The sequence below is a fragment of the Xenopus tropicalis genome, chromosome 6 (assembly GCF_000004195.4).
Source record: "Xenopus tropicalis strain Nigerian chromosome 6, UCB_Xtro_10.0, whole genome shotgun sequence".
Classification (NCBI taxonomy): domain Eukaryota; kingdom Metazoa; phylum Chordata; class Amphibia; order Anura; family Pipidae; genus Xenopus; species Xenopus tropicalis.
This window is the reverse complement of record NC_030682.2, coordinates 139,322,237-139,341,589: the sequence shown is the minus strand read 5'-3', so window position 1 is coordinate 139,341,589 and position 19,353 is coordinate 139,322,237. Positions and strand designations below refer to the sequence as shown.

The window sequence follows — 19,353 nt, the reverse complement described above, 5'->3', positions numbered from 1 at the left end:
GGGACCTCCTCCCTACTGTGTCTAATACCACATGGCACTTATATATATATATTTATTGTATTTATTTATAATAACACTTGTCCTCCCTGTGTGTAATTTTGTAAGACTGTACAGTGCTGCGTACCCTTGTGGCGCTTTATAAATAAAGTTATACATAAATACATTGCTTCCTATTTGAAGTTAGGGGGTATATTTATTTTTGTGACACAAGTGCCATGATTAAACAGTGTTCATAAGGATTAATGCTTCAGGATTGGATTCATTTGCACAGCTATCTTCTGACTAGGATCAAAAGAACACATCTGTTTCCACCACTGCAGGGACACCTATAATTATCACTCGGCCTTTGGAAGTTCCAGCTTCCCATGTAGACTTGCTGAATGCTAATACTGCCTGTACAGCATCATCGGTAGGTTTGTAGGTCACTGGCAGGGGATAAAGGAACGTGCGTCTCTATCATAAACGCCCAGTTGTGCCATGAGGGCACCTATGCCCAGAGTGCAGCCCAATATAAAATGTTCTTTTTTTTGCCTTGCTATTATTTGAGACAGGTTAATAGAGCGGGCTTAACTAAAGCATCTGGCACTCACACAAGCACGCCCGTTCGCCCCCTGAATTTAATGGTGGTATAGACAGTGTGCAGTGGTCACATCTGGAAACCAGTCAGCTCATTGGAAAATTTAAACATGACTTCGACCCAAGATCCTATGTTATTGTGTCACTGTGTCGTAATGTTTTGCTATAATTAATGGGAAAGAAAACCAAGAAGAGGGTTAATAGCCCATTACATTTAAAAATGGTGCAGGCCAGAAACAGAGGGCCCTATAGGCAGAATATATTATATATGTAATAAAAGGCACTAAGTTTGCCCAGTAACAGTAACCCAGAGCAACCAATAAGATGTTTTCTTTTAAACAGGTGACCAGTAAATTGTACCTGTTGATTGGTTGCTATGGGTTACTGCTCCTGGGCAAACTTAGTGCCTTTTATTACATAAAACCCTATGTATTCAATTTCAGCTACCTAGCACAGCTAGACAGGTTATGTGAAAGACAAGCTTCTCTAAAATTGTAACTTTATTGGTCCCACAACCTGAAGAACCAAGAAGGTTCGAGTATGTAGTGTGACCAAAAAAATTGTAAAATGGCCTGTAGCCTTTCCTTCTCATAACTTGTATAACTGTGGGTTGTTTTTTATACACTCGGGACCTGGGTTGTAATTTCACAGCACAATGATACATTGGATTCTGGTCAACTATCACAGGATTTGCGTTTTCTACATATTGGGCTTCTATTGACTACAGATATTTATTTTTTATCCTTTTATCATTAGGATTTTCCCATTAATTGTTATAATAAAAGGTTATAATATTATAGGCGACACTTGCATATTTTTCTTTTCAAAATCAGCCCAACAAATGTGGTTTTTGTATATTTTTTGGATTCGCTTAGCTGAAAAATGAGCAAAAAAGCAAAATGTATTAAAGTCAATGGGTGTTTTTGCGGTGACCTTTTCCGAGTTGCACAATGACAATGGAGTATAAGGGTGTTTTTTTTACCACAAAACCTGGCAAAAGTCATCTGTTCTCGTTCCTAGTTCATTCAGAGATGAAAAAAACCCTCCTGTAGATATCTCACTTGCTAAGAAGGCCCTTTGTGACCCTTTCTAAATGTGTGACCAGTGATCCCCAACCATTGGCTAGCAACATGTCGCTCACCCTCCCATTGATCCCAGTGGCCTCAAAGCAGGTGCATATTCTTAAAATTCCTGGCCTGAAGGCCTAAATATACTAACAAAGCCTCCGGCAGGCCTGCATCCAAAATGGAGCCAATCACAGCCTTTATTTGGTAACCTCCATGTCTGTGTGGCCCCCAAGCACTCACATGTAAGGCAGGTTGGGAACCCCTTCTAACACGTCTGCTAGTGAAACCAATTCAGGGATAGAATGCCACAACTTTACTATTCTAGCTGTAGAAATTTCCTTAAGCAGCTTGGTTCAAACCCCATTTCTTCTGAACTCAAGGGATGCCTTTTATCATCTACAAACGTCTATTAATTCTCTGTAAAAGTTTATTGTAGGGTCCTTTTATATTGTCATAATGGCCCTTTTCCTCCTTGAGCACCTCTTCAGTGTAATCAATCCCAGAGTCTGTCTTCATAACAAAGTTTCTCTATTCCCCCTGGCGGATTACTCACCCTTCCCCAGATTCTCTCTGGTTCCTTAGAGTCCTTTTTGTGTATTGGAGACCAAACTACACAATGTCCAGATGGAGCCTTACCCGTGTTTAATTAAGAGAGAGAAATACATTTCCCTTCCAGCTTATTTACTCTGCAAAAGAAAAACTGTACCTTGTTTATAAGGAGCTGGTGTATTTCATTTTACCCCTTTTAATAGGGAGTAAGCGGTTATAGGGGGTCATTTATGCAGTGCAGGCCAGGTGGCACTACAATATGTTTTGATTGGCTGAAGAAGAGGGGTATCATTTATGATCATGGATATCTATTAACAAAGCCTATGTCTCAAGATGAATTTCCAAATATGTGGGAAGAGCCTCCTCCTATGAATTAAGCATAATGTAATTTATAGGTGTATGGCAAAAGGTGGCGATCCATGGGCTGATAAAAGCTGCAGACAGATTGCAGAGTCTGCAGCTTATCAGCTCATTCATGGTGCCCTGAGATGGGCCCAGCTCATCCATATCAGGGCAAAAATCTTTCAGATGTCCATTGGGAAGGTTTAACATACCCAATCAGCACAAGAAGTGCATTGGCTTGTTGGTGAAGCCCTCGCCCTAATGGCCTACTTCCCCATCAATGTAATTTAACCATTTAGCCCTCAGGCAAAACAATCACATCAATCTGATACTGAGCACCTCAAGGTGGGAATATTGGGGAAAGATCCACTCATTTGGCAACTTAAGCTTAAGGGTCCTATCCCTTCCAATACAATGTGCATGGCTGTTACCCAAAGGAAATGTCGTTGCTCAGTTGAGTATTTCTACAAAAAAACCCACCAGTGACATCTGTGTTACAACAAGGGATGTTGTTGTGACACTGTCTATACTTTTATAAATATAAACTTCCATCACTTTCTAAGACTGCACTGTCTTTCTATATATCTAAGGTGTCTATAAGGCCAACTAAAAATTCCTTTGCATTGTATAAGCATTATCATGTAAATACTGTTCCAATAAATACCCCCAGATTGACTCAAGGTGAGACAGTAATATACTAATAACAATAATAGACCTTCTTCAGTAACACTAACACAAAGAACAAGGCTCTATATACCCCAAAAGTGCTTTTTATACTCTTAAACAACTGAATACTCCCCAATTGTCAGCTTTTGTACACCCTGGCCCAAAGACATAAGTACAGAGAAAGCAGACCCTGGGGGCCCAGGAGTGCAGAGGGCCCAGTAAGGCCCAAATAAATGAGCCGTTTCAATAAATCATAGTAGAAGATGTCAACTTACCAATATGAATAAAATGAATTACTGTGGGGCCCAATAACATCTAGTTACGCCACTTCTCTGGTCCTTTATTTTTTTGGATAGGTAAAAATCACAAGCATTCACTTTGGGACTAAGATTAATCTAAAACACTTTTTTTAATTAATATTCATAATATCAATATCAATACAGGTATGGGACCTGTTTTCCAGAATGGGGTTTTCCAGATAAGAGATCTTTCCGTAATTTGGATCTCCATAACTTAAGTCTGCTAAAAATCATTTAACCATTAAATAAACCCAATAGGATTGTTCTGCCCCCAATAAGGGGTAATTATATCTTAGTTGGGATCAAGTACAGGTACTGTTTTATTATTACAGAGAAAAGGGAATCATTTAACCATTAAATAAACCCAATAGGGCTGTTCTGCCCCAATAAGGGGTAATTATATCTTAGTTGGGATCAAGTACAGGTACTGTTTTATTATTACAGAGAAAAGGGAATCATTTAACCATTAAATAAACCCAATAGGGCTGTTCTGCCCCCAATAAGGGGTAATTATATCTTAGTTGGGATCAAGTACAGGTACTGTTTTATTATTACAGAGAAAAGGGAATCATTTAACCATTAAATAAACCCAATAGGGCTGTTCTGCCCCCAATAAGGGGTAATTATATCTTAGTTGGGATCAAGTACAGGTACTGTTTTATTATTACAGAGAAAAGGGAATCATTTAACCATTAAATAAACCCAATAGGGCTGTTCTGCCCCCAATAAGGGGTAATTATATCTTAGTTGGGATCAAGTACAGGTACTGTTTTATTATTACAGAGAAAAGGGAATCATTTAACCATGAAATAAACCCAATAGGGCTGTTCTGCCCCCAATAAGGGGTAATTATATCTTAGTTGGGATCAAGTACAGGTACTGTTTTATTATTACAGAGAAAAGGGAATCATTTAACCATGAAATAAACCCAATAGGGCTGTTCTGCCCCCAATAAGGGGTATTTATATCTTAGTTGGGATCAAGTACAGGTACTGTTTTATTATTACAGAGAAAAAGGAAATCATTTTTAAAAAGTATTTGCTTATATTGGAGTCTATGGGAGACAGCCTTTCTGTAATTCGAAATTTTCTGGATAAAAGGTTTCCAGATAATGGATCCCATGCCTGTAATATAAACCACGACCCCACGGCCCCCCAACACAATCCACTTTATCCGGGAATAAATCACCATTGCGTCCGTTGTTAAAGTACAAATAATTATTTTATTCTTTTCTTTGTGGACAATATGAACAATTATAAATTTTCACATTTTGGCCAGTTTAAAAATAACAAGTATCGGTTTAAAAAATAAAATAAAAAAAACAAAAAAAAAAAGAAACACAGTTTAAAAAGAATAAAGTACCAAATTATTTAGCAGATAGGTACAATATAAAATATGTAAAAATTTGTAACCAATAGCATAGAAATAAAAAACATAATTAATACAATCATATAAAAATACAGCTTAACCAATGTACATATTCGACATTCGACAGCCTAAAGGCCGTCCCTAAACCAAAAAAAAAAAAACCAAAGGAACTTTAAAAAATAAAGTTTATAAATTATGTTGTAAGGTATTGCTAGAGCCACAAGGTCCATTCACTTGGAACGTTGCCAGACAAAGGAAACATTCAACAAGATCCCTTAGTGAGTAAGGATCCATAGGAACTCTTCCTGCTCCTCTCTCTACCATGACCACCCAGACATAAGCATGACCAGTGAGGTATATACGACATAACACTGTCAGGCATATGCACAACAGAAAAAAAAAAGTGCATAAACAAAATGGCCGCCCACCTTCCTTCGTGGACGACCGACGTAAACCCGTTGCGCCCCAGAGATAGGTCTCCTAACAAATTGCATTGCATCTCTCCGGCGCCCAACGGGTTTACTTCGATGTTCTCGACAACTCAGATTCAACTAGTTTGGCTTTGGCTAATTGAAAATGAGTCCACACGTGTAGAGTTTGTTCAAGTTGCAGCAGCAGTGTTGCATTTCCCATCGTGACATGAATTCATGTCGGTAATACTTAGATTTCCTAAAGCGGAAGGCTTCTTAAGGCTTTTGAAAAAAAATTATATATTTGTTTGTTTTTTTTTTTGCACTTCTCAGGCACATCTGTATCATCATACATCGAGCACCAAGTCATGTTGGGGTTCCTTTCTCCGCCTGCCACACTTCATGACGAGAGAAACATACATAGTCAAAAGCATGACCCAGTAGCACGCGTAAAGTATTGCACCAACGGCGAGAACTATCTTTTCAGATTCTGAAAATGGCTTTTTGGTTTCCCTCCAAATAGTGTAGCAGACACCCCCGAGGAGAATTGTAAACCAAACGGTTATAGGAATCAGTCCTATAAAATTCACAACTATTGTCTTCCTTCCCGATGTGCCCCATCCTGCCTTGTTGATTGTGGCAATGGCAAACATTTTGGCAGGTAGTAAACTGGACATGTATAACACTGAGTAGAGGGACATGAACACCATGACGATGTTCCCCCGGAGAGCACTAGCAAAGGAAGACTTGATAAGGCCTACAAGTTGCACTGTCAGCAGAAACAGAAGGATGTTCCAGATCCTTCCGCGGTAGAAGAGCTGGATGACAGTGGCGATGAGGAAGAAAGGAAAGAATCCAGTAATCACAGCTTCGTAGGTCATCCATAAGTGATGTTTATGGAACCACATTGCATTGTACAGCCATTCTCGGAAGTAGGACTTGCTCCACCGCGTTTGCTGGTTGAGCCATCGTAGGTACTCGGTGGGGGTTTCAGTAAGGCATTTGGACCTGGCCGTGTATTTGGTTGCGTAGCCCAGACTCAAGACTCGGTTGGTGAGGTGGCGATCATCCCCGAAACTGCACTGGGAACCCAAAAATTCTTGGTTGTACCAATCTTCAAGGAATTCGTGGAGAAGGGAGTTCCGGTACATCCCCAAGGGGCCGCTGATGCATTGCACACAGCCGAAGTAAGACTGGCACGCTCTCTCAATGTTAAACGCCATCCAGTATCTGACGCTACTCAGGAAGGAAATCCACGAGTCGTACTTGTTTAAAATCTGCAATAAAGAATAAAGTAAAGAATTAATGGCAGTGACCTGAAAACAGTTTCCTGCATTGTTGCAAGTGTATCATTGAGAATTTAATTATATCGCCCTTCTCTCCATTATAGACTCTGCAGCTATCTAATCATGATTCCTTGGATGAAGTCGAACAGGGAAACCCCTTCCTTACATAAAAGGGACATCAGAACAGTAAATTATATGTATGGGGAACAATGAGGCAGTGAAACGGACATCAAAAGAAAAGATGAGAAGTGCTTCCCCTCCCACAGTTACATTTTACAGTAATTGGGAGAGCACAACTGCTTGTCCAACACTGACCATTATAGATTAGCTTTCAAGCTGCTTCAAATCATACAAGTGACTACAAGAAGGTATTACTTTCAAAGGGATAGATATGGCTGGACCAGCAGGATGCAGGGAAAGCACATGAAACATCCGTCTGCCTTCTGCTTCTCTGGGGCTCATTTACTGTGCCGTCTTGGAAGCTCTATGATGTGCTACTTTGGGCATTACATTGAGCACATTAATCTGTATTACTAGTAGTGCAGGCGTATGGCATGTATTTCTCCTACCAGAATGTTAAGCTTTGCCTGTTGGAGCCTAGGCCAGGGTTAAATCATAATTCACAATCGTACACTTCCATGGAATTGGTGCTTTATGGACTTATAATGTTTTGAACTATAATCTTAGGGGATTACAGACCAATGGCCAGCTGAGTAGCAACAGTAGATGAGTCGAGTCAAGTTGCTTTGTTTTAATAACAATCTTATTATTAAGGCCACCTTGTTCCCACTGTATCAGATTCCAATGTGTTCCTCTCTCTATGGTGTTTTACTACCCCATGAATTCCAAGCAAATCATTATCAAGAAGAACATGGCAAAAGCAGCATCAATTTACCTGCACATCTCCACCCACTCCTCCAACCATGATGTCTTCCTCCAGTACTTTGACCATCTCCACCGACGATGCCGGATCGAGCACTGTGTCAGAGTCGCATACCTAGACAGATAAAAAAAAAGATAAAATGATGAGCAAAGAAAGCCAATGTCTCCTCTGAAAACAAGTCAACAGACACCAAGAAATGGTTTTAGCAAGCAACCCCCTCCTCTGTGTTTTAGTTAGGCACCACCACGTGCCATTTGCAAAATAGAAATGTTTTAGGTCTGTGAATGAGGATCATTGAGACATAAGAATATGTTACAGAGCTGAATGAGCTTAAACATGTGCAGCTGTAGTATAATGAACTGTGCCAATGATCACACCCTTATTCTGAAGGGGAGAGGCTGGATGAGGAAAGTACACCATGTAGGTCCCGGAATGTTGGAGAATTCTGAGGGATATAGTTTAGCAACAGATGGAAAAGGCTATGGATCTATCTTTGAGTTAAATAATGGTTATAATATAAAGCAGTTATGTCAACTTTTAGTCAAAAGGGCTTTCTATACCTATGGCCCTAGCTGGCCTGCTGTAAAGGTAATCATTGAAGAGACTTCAGTGCCATAAACATTTTGCGGAATGGCATTTTACCTGTGCAAATCGATGGACCAAATGGTACAGACCATTCTGGGAGTCAATAGGATGACCTATCTATAGTCAGAGTATCTTGTTCAGAGGGTACATGGTGGTCATATGTTCTCCTGAAAACCCATCAAATGGGCAGGGGCATCAGATAGCGCTCAGCCAATTATGCCACAAGCCATACTACTATGGGAACCATGACAGCTCCATGAGATCTTCATCTCGTCATTACCCCAAAGAGGCCAGCAATGAATTCAGCACTAACACTGACTCTTGATTAAAATATTTGCAAATGTAGCAGAAATAGGACTGGTTCTTAAATCAGAAACACGTGATTCTGATTAGAAGTGTAGGTTTAGCTTCATTATCTGAAGTGTGCAACGAAGCAACAGATACCGACGTCTCCTAGACCTGAGAATACAGAGGTCAGATGATGTCTGAGCCTTCACAGCAGGTAGGAAGACAAACGGCCCCAGAGATTCAATATCCATGACAAATTAGATAAGAGTGATGGGGAGGAAAGCTGCCCTGGGCTCAGCAGAAGACCTTTGAAAATCTACCTTTCATTTCTCTATTTGTCTACCAGGTTATACAAGAAGTACATAGGGAATTTCTAGGCACATACAGAGGGTTTACTAATGACAAGTGGGACCTCAGTTAACCCTATGAGTACAAATAAAATAATCAATCAATATGGGGATCAATTCCACATGCAGAAGATGAAAGGTATCGAGGGGTAGGTGGTGGTTACATAGAATGGAATTAAAAAGAACTCATAGAATATAAGTAACATTCATCTGTGGATTCAGGCAAATGCCAGAGGGGCTACTGTAAGATGCCATAGACACTCACTATTTATTGGGCTGGGGGCGCTGTTTGGGCCTCTATGTACTGAAATGCCAGGGCTTATTTTGAATCCTAGTCGAGACCTTTAAAAGTCCAAGCAAGTAATAAATTATATGTATACATAAAAAAGTACTTTGTGGGGGCGGTTATGGTGCACCAGTGTCTTTATGTGTGGTCTCATACAGAAGGACTCTCTAACAAAGTCTACACCAGCTTCCATGCTCTTGTTTATGCAATTCACCATATATCTAATGTCTCGTGCTAAATTGTACCATTGCGGCTACCAAGAGCAGCCAATTAGCAATAAGTTTTGATCATTCTACTTCAAGTTAGAGATTTAAACCAAAGATCTGATTAGTTGCACTGGTGTAATTAGCAAATCATGCCCACATTCTCTTTCCCTTTCTTTTATACAGATCAGGTTTTTTTGTGGTCTCCAGATCAACTGTCAGTGCTAAGCAGGGGAAAATAAAGTAAAATAAAAAGTATCGTAAAAATAAAACCTGCTCTGAAAATGTGAAGCTAGTTTTCCTGGACCCGGGCCACTAGACTATCAAGGGATTCGAAAATTCGGATATGTAACGTCAACTGCAGAAACAGTTTTCACCAGATGTCCTCAATGTGTTGGGGTGAGAAGACCCTGCCTCCTGGTGGATTTGAAGGCCAGTCTGACTCATAGTCAGTAGACAGTTTGAGGAATAAACCATTAAGAGGACAGATGAGATTCAAAGAGGCTATCCATAGATATGTCCTTAATAGGGGAATAATGCCTAGGGATTCTTTGATGGAAGGGGAACACAGCAGCCATTACGGGAAGAATGATGACCCCCTACATCAACGTTGGTCAACCTCTAGCCATTCAGTCAACAGCACACACCAACAGTCAACAGACGTGGTACTTAAACAACAACAGGTGTAGGTCAAACCTCATATTTTATAAAAAATAATGGGGCCACAAAGTCTGCTAAGCCCTACAGAATACCCAACCCTTATATTTAGTAACAAATGTGCCATTTTTCCTTCCACGTGTCTGCAATCCCTCCCTCCAGCTTCTCTGGGAATTGACCTAAACTAACATTAAGAGCACTAGAAGCCTTTAAGCGCCGAGCGTGAGCAGTGAAAGGAAAGTGTGGATGCCAGATGCATTTCAGGAAGCGTTGCCTAAATCAGAGAGGTGTTTCATCTTTTTTTCCCAAAGATCTGACAACAAGAGGCACCTTCACTGGTCGGGCAGTGCAAACAGACCCCTGACAGCAGTAAAAGTGTTCCGTATCAAAGCACAAAAGCTACGACAGAAGGCGCTGCAGTCACCGTTACAGTCATTTGGGCAAATTTAAGTTAAAAAACAAATAAATTAGAGAAGTTCTGAAAGAGCCTGACTGGCAGCTCAATAAAATGTAGCAAGTGGTGCTACGGCAAAGCAAGTGCAAAGTTCTAAAGCTGCCATTCCCTCCAGTGAAATTGGATTTACGATGTGTAAAAAAAACCTCTGACTGTCCATTTATTACACCATGCCTTGATACATAGCCCTCTCTGTGTCTCCTGGTGCTGAGGCATGTGACTTTCCCTTAGCGCTGCTTGGTACATAGCCCTAAATATATTGCAGGAGAAGCTTTCACAGATGTCCTTCAATCTTTATATTGCAAAGGAAACTATTTTCCCTGGTCAGCCTCATTACAATGGGGAGATATGTAATCCCTACGGCCAGTGCTGGGCTCCTTATTGATAGTATGAAAAGCACATTGCCCCTCCTTTACTTTATGGTGCATTACATGATGGCACTGGTTGAACATTCCAAAGACTATCTATGGACTGGTTTCCATGGACCTGGCTTCTTAACTGCTCTACAGCCTTCCCCCTTCTAGATACATTTTCTTTCCACCAAGGCAAGCTTTACACTACTGCATCAATGCCAACTATTAGAACCCTCTTTGTGCCTCCTGGGCCCACTAGAACTGCTGCATTTCTAACACTAGGGAGGTTCAGGCTGCGACTAGAACATCTCCTGGTGTTGGGACTATGAAGTTGGAGCAGTCACAGCCTAACAACAAGGAAAGTTTTATAAACAAACTGGCAAATCCATCATTTTATGGACATCAAGGGTTTAAATGTGTCAATAAGTGCCAGGGGTAACTCAACATACAAGTATATGAACCTTAACGCGCCTAGAAATGTTCTGTTTTGAAGAATCTTTCCTAAGTGTGAGATTTTTTTTCAATTTCTGGTGGAGGTTTCTCAAGACTTGTTAAACACGGGCCAGAGAAGGAGGAGACTGCTGTCAGCTCTCCAGGATGACGTGATCCGCTTCCCCTTAATCTTTTTTTTTTTTCCTCCCAATTTGTTCATTTGCTTTTATACGAGAAGAAACCTGCTTCCAAAGGGCACATTATGTTTTAATAGACTGAATGGTGTGCTGTGTTTGAAACATACTCGCGTATCTTGAAAACATTCTCCCCTGACTGGACAAAAGCCCCTTTATTTGATTGCAGTGGCAAAGCCTACGGCACCTTGTTACCTACCTGCACATAATCCACGCTTCTCCCCAGTGCCTTGAACGCTGTGTACATGACTTCTCTCTTCCCGCCCCATTTTTGCATGATGCACACGTTTTTATTGGACAGAACCATCTGCGTGACGTGCTGCATGCTCTCTCTATGGGATCCGTCCGTCTCGTTTGGACCTTTCAGGTGGAAGTTATTTTTCCAAACGTAAGTGGCGCAGCTGTCACTCCCCATAATCTCACGAAAGATATCCATCATATACAGATCGTCGTCCGAGTTCCCATCGATCACCATGATGACTTTCATTCCTGGGTATGTCAAACGCTTGACCGAGAGTAAACATTTCCGTAAGTAGTCGGGATCCTCCTGATATGCAGCAATACATAGGGCAACGGATTTGTTCAGCTTAATGGGGGTTTCTAGAGATCTTTTCATTTTTCGGTGTTCCAGAAAGGCAAAAAGGCTTTGGATGATAAGATGGAGGGCTAAAATTGCCCCATAAAGGCCAAATGAGAAGTAATAATTGTCTGTTTGGATAAATTGGTAACCAACAATATAAGCAGCTGAGATTCCAAGTAACAAGGAGACTCCAAAGAGAGTTGTCCCAATTATTCTCAGGATGCATATAAACCGTTCACAGTGCATCTGCAAAAGAGGGAAACATAGCAGGTTATTAATGACCAATAGACATAGACACACCAAAAATAGGAACTTTCCAATAAACCCCAAAATATTGCCCCCTAATATATGCCGTCTCTGTGTATTTTGCTTTATAAATGTTCCATGGGGGCTCATAGTCACATTCATGGTGCTTCCCTAGATGGTGAACCTAGGTCACAAACATAAAGATGATGGGGTTCCATTAACAAAAATGGTTGGTGGATGGAGGCCAAAGTATAGAAGTATCTCATGCCTGATATTCTCAGAAGAAGATGTTACGGAACCCATCAGGTGGATGGAATGGTCTGACCACCATACATTTAGACATATACATATACAATTTGGGAGATGCAAGGTGTGACTGTCTCTTCGAAGAACGAGGCTCAAAATGCCCACGATGGGTATGACCATAAAGCACAAATATGAATATAAACAGATGGAGGAATTCAGGTAGCAGAGAGAATACAGATATATAAACTACATAGAATAGGATATACCTTCACTTCCTGGAGCACTATGATGTAACATCCCCCCACACAGAAGCACTAATAGGGCTACCTACCCAACACTCCACATTTTATGTAGATACCCCATATAAAAGGTACAAGGTAGGGAATGGACACCATCATATGCATCTCTGCAACTGTATTCTTCTACAACCAAAGGGCGTAGGAGGTGCGACACAACAGCTAAAGCTCTGAAATTGTCATAGGGTCTAAGGAACCAGAGTGTGGCCTCAGGTCATGCAGAAAGACTAGTGCCCCAAATGAAAGGGACAAAAGTAAAGTTGGACCCAGTTGCAACTACTAGGACCCACTGTCAGTCCCAACTGTCTAACAGTTGCTGTCCATTGATCTTTTTCTTATCCCCCTTATCCAAGGAACCCATCTAAGCTAGGGATCCAGAGCCACTGTCCTCTCTGTGCCTCCCCGACAGGGGCCCAACTGGGAACCATACGATAAACACGTTGGGTTTTGTTTCTATTTATCCGCCAGCTAAGCAAGCGTGTTCTGATTGTGAGCATCACATCATATGCTGGCCGGCTGCAGCTGATTTGGGAACACCACCCTCTTACATCATGAAGCTGTAAATGTTCCTTTTTATGCCGAAAGGGGAACATGCTGAAAACACTGCCTACTGTGTTCTGCTCAAATGCTCCAATCCCGGCCGCTACATTAGCCTTGAGAAAACATCTTACCAGATGCTGAAATCATTTGCTTCTAGGAAGAATATTTCAGTTTGGGAGGGGAGTTATTCAACGTCACTAATAATCTGCTGTATCCAGGGCCTCTCCCAGGGAAGGGCGGAGAGGGGACCTACTGGCTCCCATAGCATCACCACAATCATGTCTTCACAATTGCTGGGTATTTTTAATTTATACATCTAATACCATTTGATTCCCCTTTAGACTCAGCCTCCCTGCAATCTAAGAAGCCCCCCAAATCTCTAAATATTGATTATATCAGTATTTTAGTCTCCAATCGCCTCCTTGTTTAAACTAGAACATCAACAGTTGAAATTTCCTGTAGGTTAGCCCCGCAAGGTAAGCGCGCCCCTCTCAGCAGTGCACGCCTCGCTTTTTCCCGGTGGTGTATAAACAAAATATTTAAAGGCCTCATTGTGGGACAGGAATGCATCGAATTTACCTCAAGTAGACCTTTTTTTTGCCGTACGCGCTGCCTACGCCCTCTGAGGAGGGGACAGAAATACCTTTTAGCACAAACCATAGGATTCATCAGAATCCCCGGCCCACAGAGGGCTCAATATATTACCCAAGTCTCGGCTGCTGAATGCCTAACTGTGGGGGCTGCTGTACGGGAAGCAGTGGAAGTGTCATTACACCCCGGGGCCATTTATCAAAGAGCCTGGAATGTCACATGCTAATATAATGTAATTAAGCCTGACTTTGTATGGTCTAATTATGTAACACGGTTTTGATTTCAAGACCCAAGGCTGGAGTTAGGAGCCCCCAAGCAATGCAGAAAGCCATAAATCAGAGGGGGGGTTCAGATACTCCCCATTGCTGTGTTTGCACTACAATTCCCAGGACCCTCCATTAAGTTTCTTTTCTAATCTAAAGTGGAGGCAACTGGCTGAATTGCTCAAATGAGCAACAGGGCAGGCTCGTTTCCACACTAACGAGTCAGTAATTATCTTCATTACATTAACGGGGTTATGCAAAGACATTACAAGGTTTCTAAGACCCTGGCAGCCAATCAGCAGCTGGAGGTTGCTGATTAAGAGCAGTTAACAAACAGCTGGCTGGTTGCCATGGGTTACAAGACTGAGTTTAAGCAAAACACTGTAATTATTAAACATTAGAAGTCTTGGTCCTCCAGCTGTTCCCGACTCCAATCGCCAGCATCAAATAGAAAGGCAGGGAAGGAATTCTTTATCTCACTCATATCCCTCAGGGCTATGGGACAGTGGCAAGTATTAGCCAAGGGAACTAGGCCCACAATAATTCTCACTGCTTTGTCCCAGGAAAGGTTTTGAGTTTCAAAACACCATGTGTGCCATGGGCCTAAATATAATAAAGCCTGAGACGAGTGTTGGGAGATGCGGCTTCTCCGGGGAACTGTCCAGCCCGGATGCTGCTTATCTTTGGCACTTGTGTGTGTGCTGTATACAAACATTATATTAAAGGGATTTGCAGGCCTATTATGCTCCAGATGTAGTTAAACTACAGTTCCCAGCAACCCCAGACAGCAGAGGCCAACACAAGTCTTTAACTGGAAGGAGGCATCCTTATATTCCTAGGATAAAGGTCTAGAGGTTTCTCCAGGTGTCATAATCCACAGCAACCAATCAAATGCTCATTTTTATACAGGTGACTAATAAATTCTACATTACTATGGGTACATTACTATGGGTTCATTACTATGGGTACATTCCTAAGGGTACATTCCTATGGGTACATGACTATGGCTACATTACTATGGGTACATTACTAAGGGTACATTACTATGGGTACATTACTATGGGTTCATTACTATGTGAAAGATTACTAAGGGTACATGACTATGGGTACATGACTATGGGTACATGACTATGGGTACATTACTATGGGTACATTACTAAGGGTACATGACTATGGGTACATTACTAAGGGTACATTACTACGGGTACATGACTATGGGTACATTACTAAGGGTACATTACTAAGGGTACATTACTGGGTACATTACTATGGGTACATTACTATGGGTACATTACTATATGTACATTACTATGGGTACATTACTATGGGTATATTACTATGGGTACATTACTATGGGTACATTACTATGGGTATATTACTATGGGTACATTACTATGGGTACATTACTATGGGTACATTACTATGGGTACATGACCCTATGTGCTCCTACAGCAAGCGCTGGCCCAGTGACAGGTAGGGAGCACTATGGCAATGGATCAATGGGTAGAGCTGTATCATAAAGGGAGTAATTAGGGCAGTGATCCCCAACCAGTGGCTCAGGGGTAACATGTTGCCCCCCAACCCCTTGGATGTTGCGCTCAACGGCCTCAAAGTAGGTGCTTATTTTTGAATTTCTGGCTTGCAAGTTTTGGTTGCATAAAAACCCAGTATAATGCCAAACAGATCCTTCTGTAGTTCTTATTGGCACCCCCAGGAACCATTTTCATGCTAGATAAATGGATAGATAGATAGATGATAGATAGATAGATAGATGATAGATAGATAGATAGATAGTAGATAGAGAGATAGATAGATAGATAGATAGATAGATAGATAGATAGATAGATAGATAGATAGCCCTATGGATAGGGGCACAGAATGAAGGCCAAGGCAGAAGCTTTAATTTGCCTTTAATGAACCCGTTGAACACTTTCAAAATCTTTCGACCAATAAAAACCTTCCCTGAGGGTGCCGGCCCTTTGCCTGTTGCACACAGAGCTCTATGTACTAATGGCCTGGGCCCATTCTCATATGCAACCGCAAAGTAAATATTATCCGTTACACACTCGCCTCATCCTTTTACTACGAGCGAATGTTTATAAGAGTCGCCGGCTGTTTACACTAGCGCAGCAAGGTGATGCCCGCGTGTTTATTGGCCAACATTGTGACAGAACAGCGTTTAAAGGGAAACTTCTGCCTTTTATACTTCCCACCCGCCACTGCCATATTTATGGGATTTAGACCAGAGGGAAGGAAAAGAAAGTGAAATCTTTGAAACCAAATCCCCCTATGAGCGGCTGAAACGAGGCAAAATCGCTTGCAACCTGACACCTCGCTTCTAGGAAATGACCACACACAATTGCTTGGAGTCTGAGGGGGTTAAATGGGGTTTTTTATAGTCACGGTGTCAGGAGAATTAACCGCTTATGGCACGTGGGCTTTTCCTAGAAGGCACAGACGACTGTGGGGCTCATTCACTAAGCACAGCCCTAGTCCTGTACAAGTCAGGAGTTGGTTGGGGGGGGGGGGGGGAATATCTGGGTATTGGTTATTTTATCCCCTCGCAAAAGAGGATTTGATTCAATGAAAATGATATTAAATATGAATTGGGCGACCAGGTTGCGAAATGAGCCCAGCGCAACATTCTAACACCGCTAGTGGAACACAAAATAGCATTGCCCCCCCCTGTGCCCCACAGAAAAGCCTATACAAGGCAACATCATGCCTCTGCCACTTTCTATTCATAGCCTTGTGCAGATAAGGCAATAGGCGTAGGTGAAGAATTCAGAGCTCAGGAAAATGCAATGGAAAGATCCCATGGAAAAATCTGTTGCTCCCATGGCTTTGGGAGATAGCAGCCCCCTCTGACAATGCTGGCACCCCCAGATGAAGGGCAACGCTATCTCTGCGCTGTCAGCACCCCCCTCTGGAGAAACCACATGCCCTGCTCCCTATCTCCCATGCAACCTCCAACTCTAGGGAACCCCAGCCTACAGCCAGCGGCCAATCACAGACGGGCGGCTTATGGCGTCACTTGGGGAGGTCTACACCTTAAGTGACGTCAAAGGTATTCCCCCAAATGGGTCACGTGGGTTGGAAGTACAAGAGGCAGCTTGATGAGGGCTCCAGCTTGCAGTAATAGGAGCCAAGATCCCCACACTGGTCCCTCTGTGCAGCCTCATGATTAACTGCCCCGCTCACTCCTGACTCCAATATTCATGGTGGGAACAGGGGATAAAATAGAAGCGCTGGCTCTCTAATGAACACTGTTGCACTGTCACATCCATATGTATGTCAGCTTGGCATTCTTTCTTAGCAATGGGGTTCAGGAAACTACAATACCCAGCAGCCTTTGCTATCCAGGAAGTGATGTGCATTACTGTTTGCCCTGACATCCCAGCATGGCCCATAAATGCTACCTGGGCTTCCCAATTCCCACTCCCAATACGGATAGGACTAAGCTGGGGGCAGAGATGAGCTGCTAAATGCAGAGTTCTGCCCCCCCAGTCCCACCGTGCCCCCAGTAAGAGAACGCAAGGCTGACAGAGCAAAGCCTGTATTCCCGCACACTCACCCTAGTGGGCACAGCTAATGCCACGTTTCACATTTAACTACTTGTTTCCTGCTAGTGCTTATGGGCACTCAGGGCACCGGTGGGCTGTTGTGCCAGGGAGAGGGACATAGGGACTGGGTGGCTTTACCCCCCCCCAACCTTCCTAACCCCCCCAACCTTCCTAACCCCCCCCCAACCCTCATAATCCCCCCCACTAGGATGGCAGGAGCCCCCCTGGGATACAATTCGTTCAAACCCAGCCTCTCAGTTTACTGTGCCCCCAAGCTACAGACATCAGAGCACCCCCTGCTGAGGAACATGGTCCCTCCCACCGGTGGGTGCCTAAGCTCAGCCCACCCAGGCACTTCAATCTCAATGCAAGTGTTAGAGTAACACCTCATTATAAAGCCTTTTGTCATGTTCTCTAAGCTTCACACCCCCCCATACCTAGACATGTCCCTGGCACGTACTTCCATTCTGCTCCAGCCACGCCCCCTGCCCCCCCCCCCCCCCAACAGCAGCCACCAGGCCTGCCAATTCTAACGGAACGATCTTACAGTCCCAATGAATGAATACAATGTATAGCCCCACGGCCTGCCCTGCTATATCCCCTGCTGCCATACTGATTGCAACCTGACAGCATTTACCATTTATAGGCAAAACCACTACAAAATAAAGTTAATATTACATTTACACCAATCCCACCCCCATGCAAAGTACAGAACATGAATGCTTCTCTATTATATTAAAATAATAATATCTATACTATACAAGGCTGCCATTATAAAGATACTGAATTGGTCCCTGCCATAGACAGTGCCCCCAACACTTGCACCCATGATTCCTTGTACATATAAATATATAATGCACTGAATAAGCAGTTTAGTGCCATTAAACTACAGGTAGACTTTCCCTTACCTTGGTTATTGCCTTGGTCCTATGGTCACTAGGGCCGAAGTCTGCTGTGTGGTCCGTCAGCCCAGGTTCCACCACTGAGGTATTATCAGAAGAGCTTTGGTCAGCAAGCAGTCAATTGGATCAATTAAATAAAAATACTGGTCTATAAAAGTAGTAAATTCTATATATATATATATATATATATAGTGTTAAAATGGGCAACAAGAGCTTCCACGTTTTCCTTCCAATTTTTAAAAAAATATATATAATAATATAATAAAAAAAAAAAAGTCCTATCTAGACTAGGTATAAAATAAAGCACTTTGGAAATCAGCTGGTTCTTTGCGAGTGGCCGTTGCGCTGGGAGCGCAGAGAGTGCGATAGTGTCGCAGAGCAGCGGGCGATCCAGATGTGCAACATGTGAAGCTGATGCAGTGAGTGGCGCTGGGGGCTTTTAGTCCTTCCTTCGGAGCAAATAGTGCCAGAGTGTTATCCCTTCCAGACGCCCCTTTTTCTCATTGACTCTTCTTAGTCCTCCTCTCTTTCTTCTGGTTAAGGGGGTCTTTAAAGCAGCGCAAAGGCTCTTGGTGTTCTCTTTAATAGGGAGGAGGGAGTGGGGGGCAAGGAGGAGGGGACTCTTTAAGAAAACCCTATCCATTCAAAGTTCACTGTTGGCTGGGATCAGACTCCCTTTTTTTTAGGCAACTCAATTCAATTAACATAATTGCAACCATTTGCACAGCGCTCAATACACATAGGGGTCTCATCACCTGATTGGGGGGGACAGCCCTGGGGGGGACAGGGGAGACTACAGGGTGTTCTATACACCCTCCCAGCCATGGGCTGTGGATTGGATGCTCAGTAGCCAAACTTCATGGGCAGAGGTGTGTTTAGTT

General features: G+C 42.6%; 1 protein-coding gene across 1 annotated transcript; it reads right to left on the bottom strand.

Moving 5' to 3' along the window:
- Positions 1-4,701: 4,701 nt before the first annotated feature.
- has2 (hyaluronan synthase 2) lies at positions 4,702-19,006 on the bottom strand. Its single transcript, NM_001127085.1, is given in 4 exon segments — positions 4,702-6,554; positions 7,459-7,560; positions 11,445-12,071; positions 18,479-19,006. Coding segments are annotated over 3 exon segments (1,659 nt in total). The 5' UTR covers positions 18,479-19,006; the 3' UTR covers positions 4,702-5,624.
- Between the last annotated feature and the right edge of the window lie 347 nt (positions 19,007-19,353).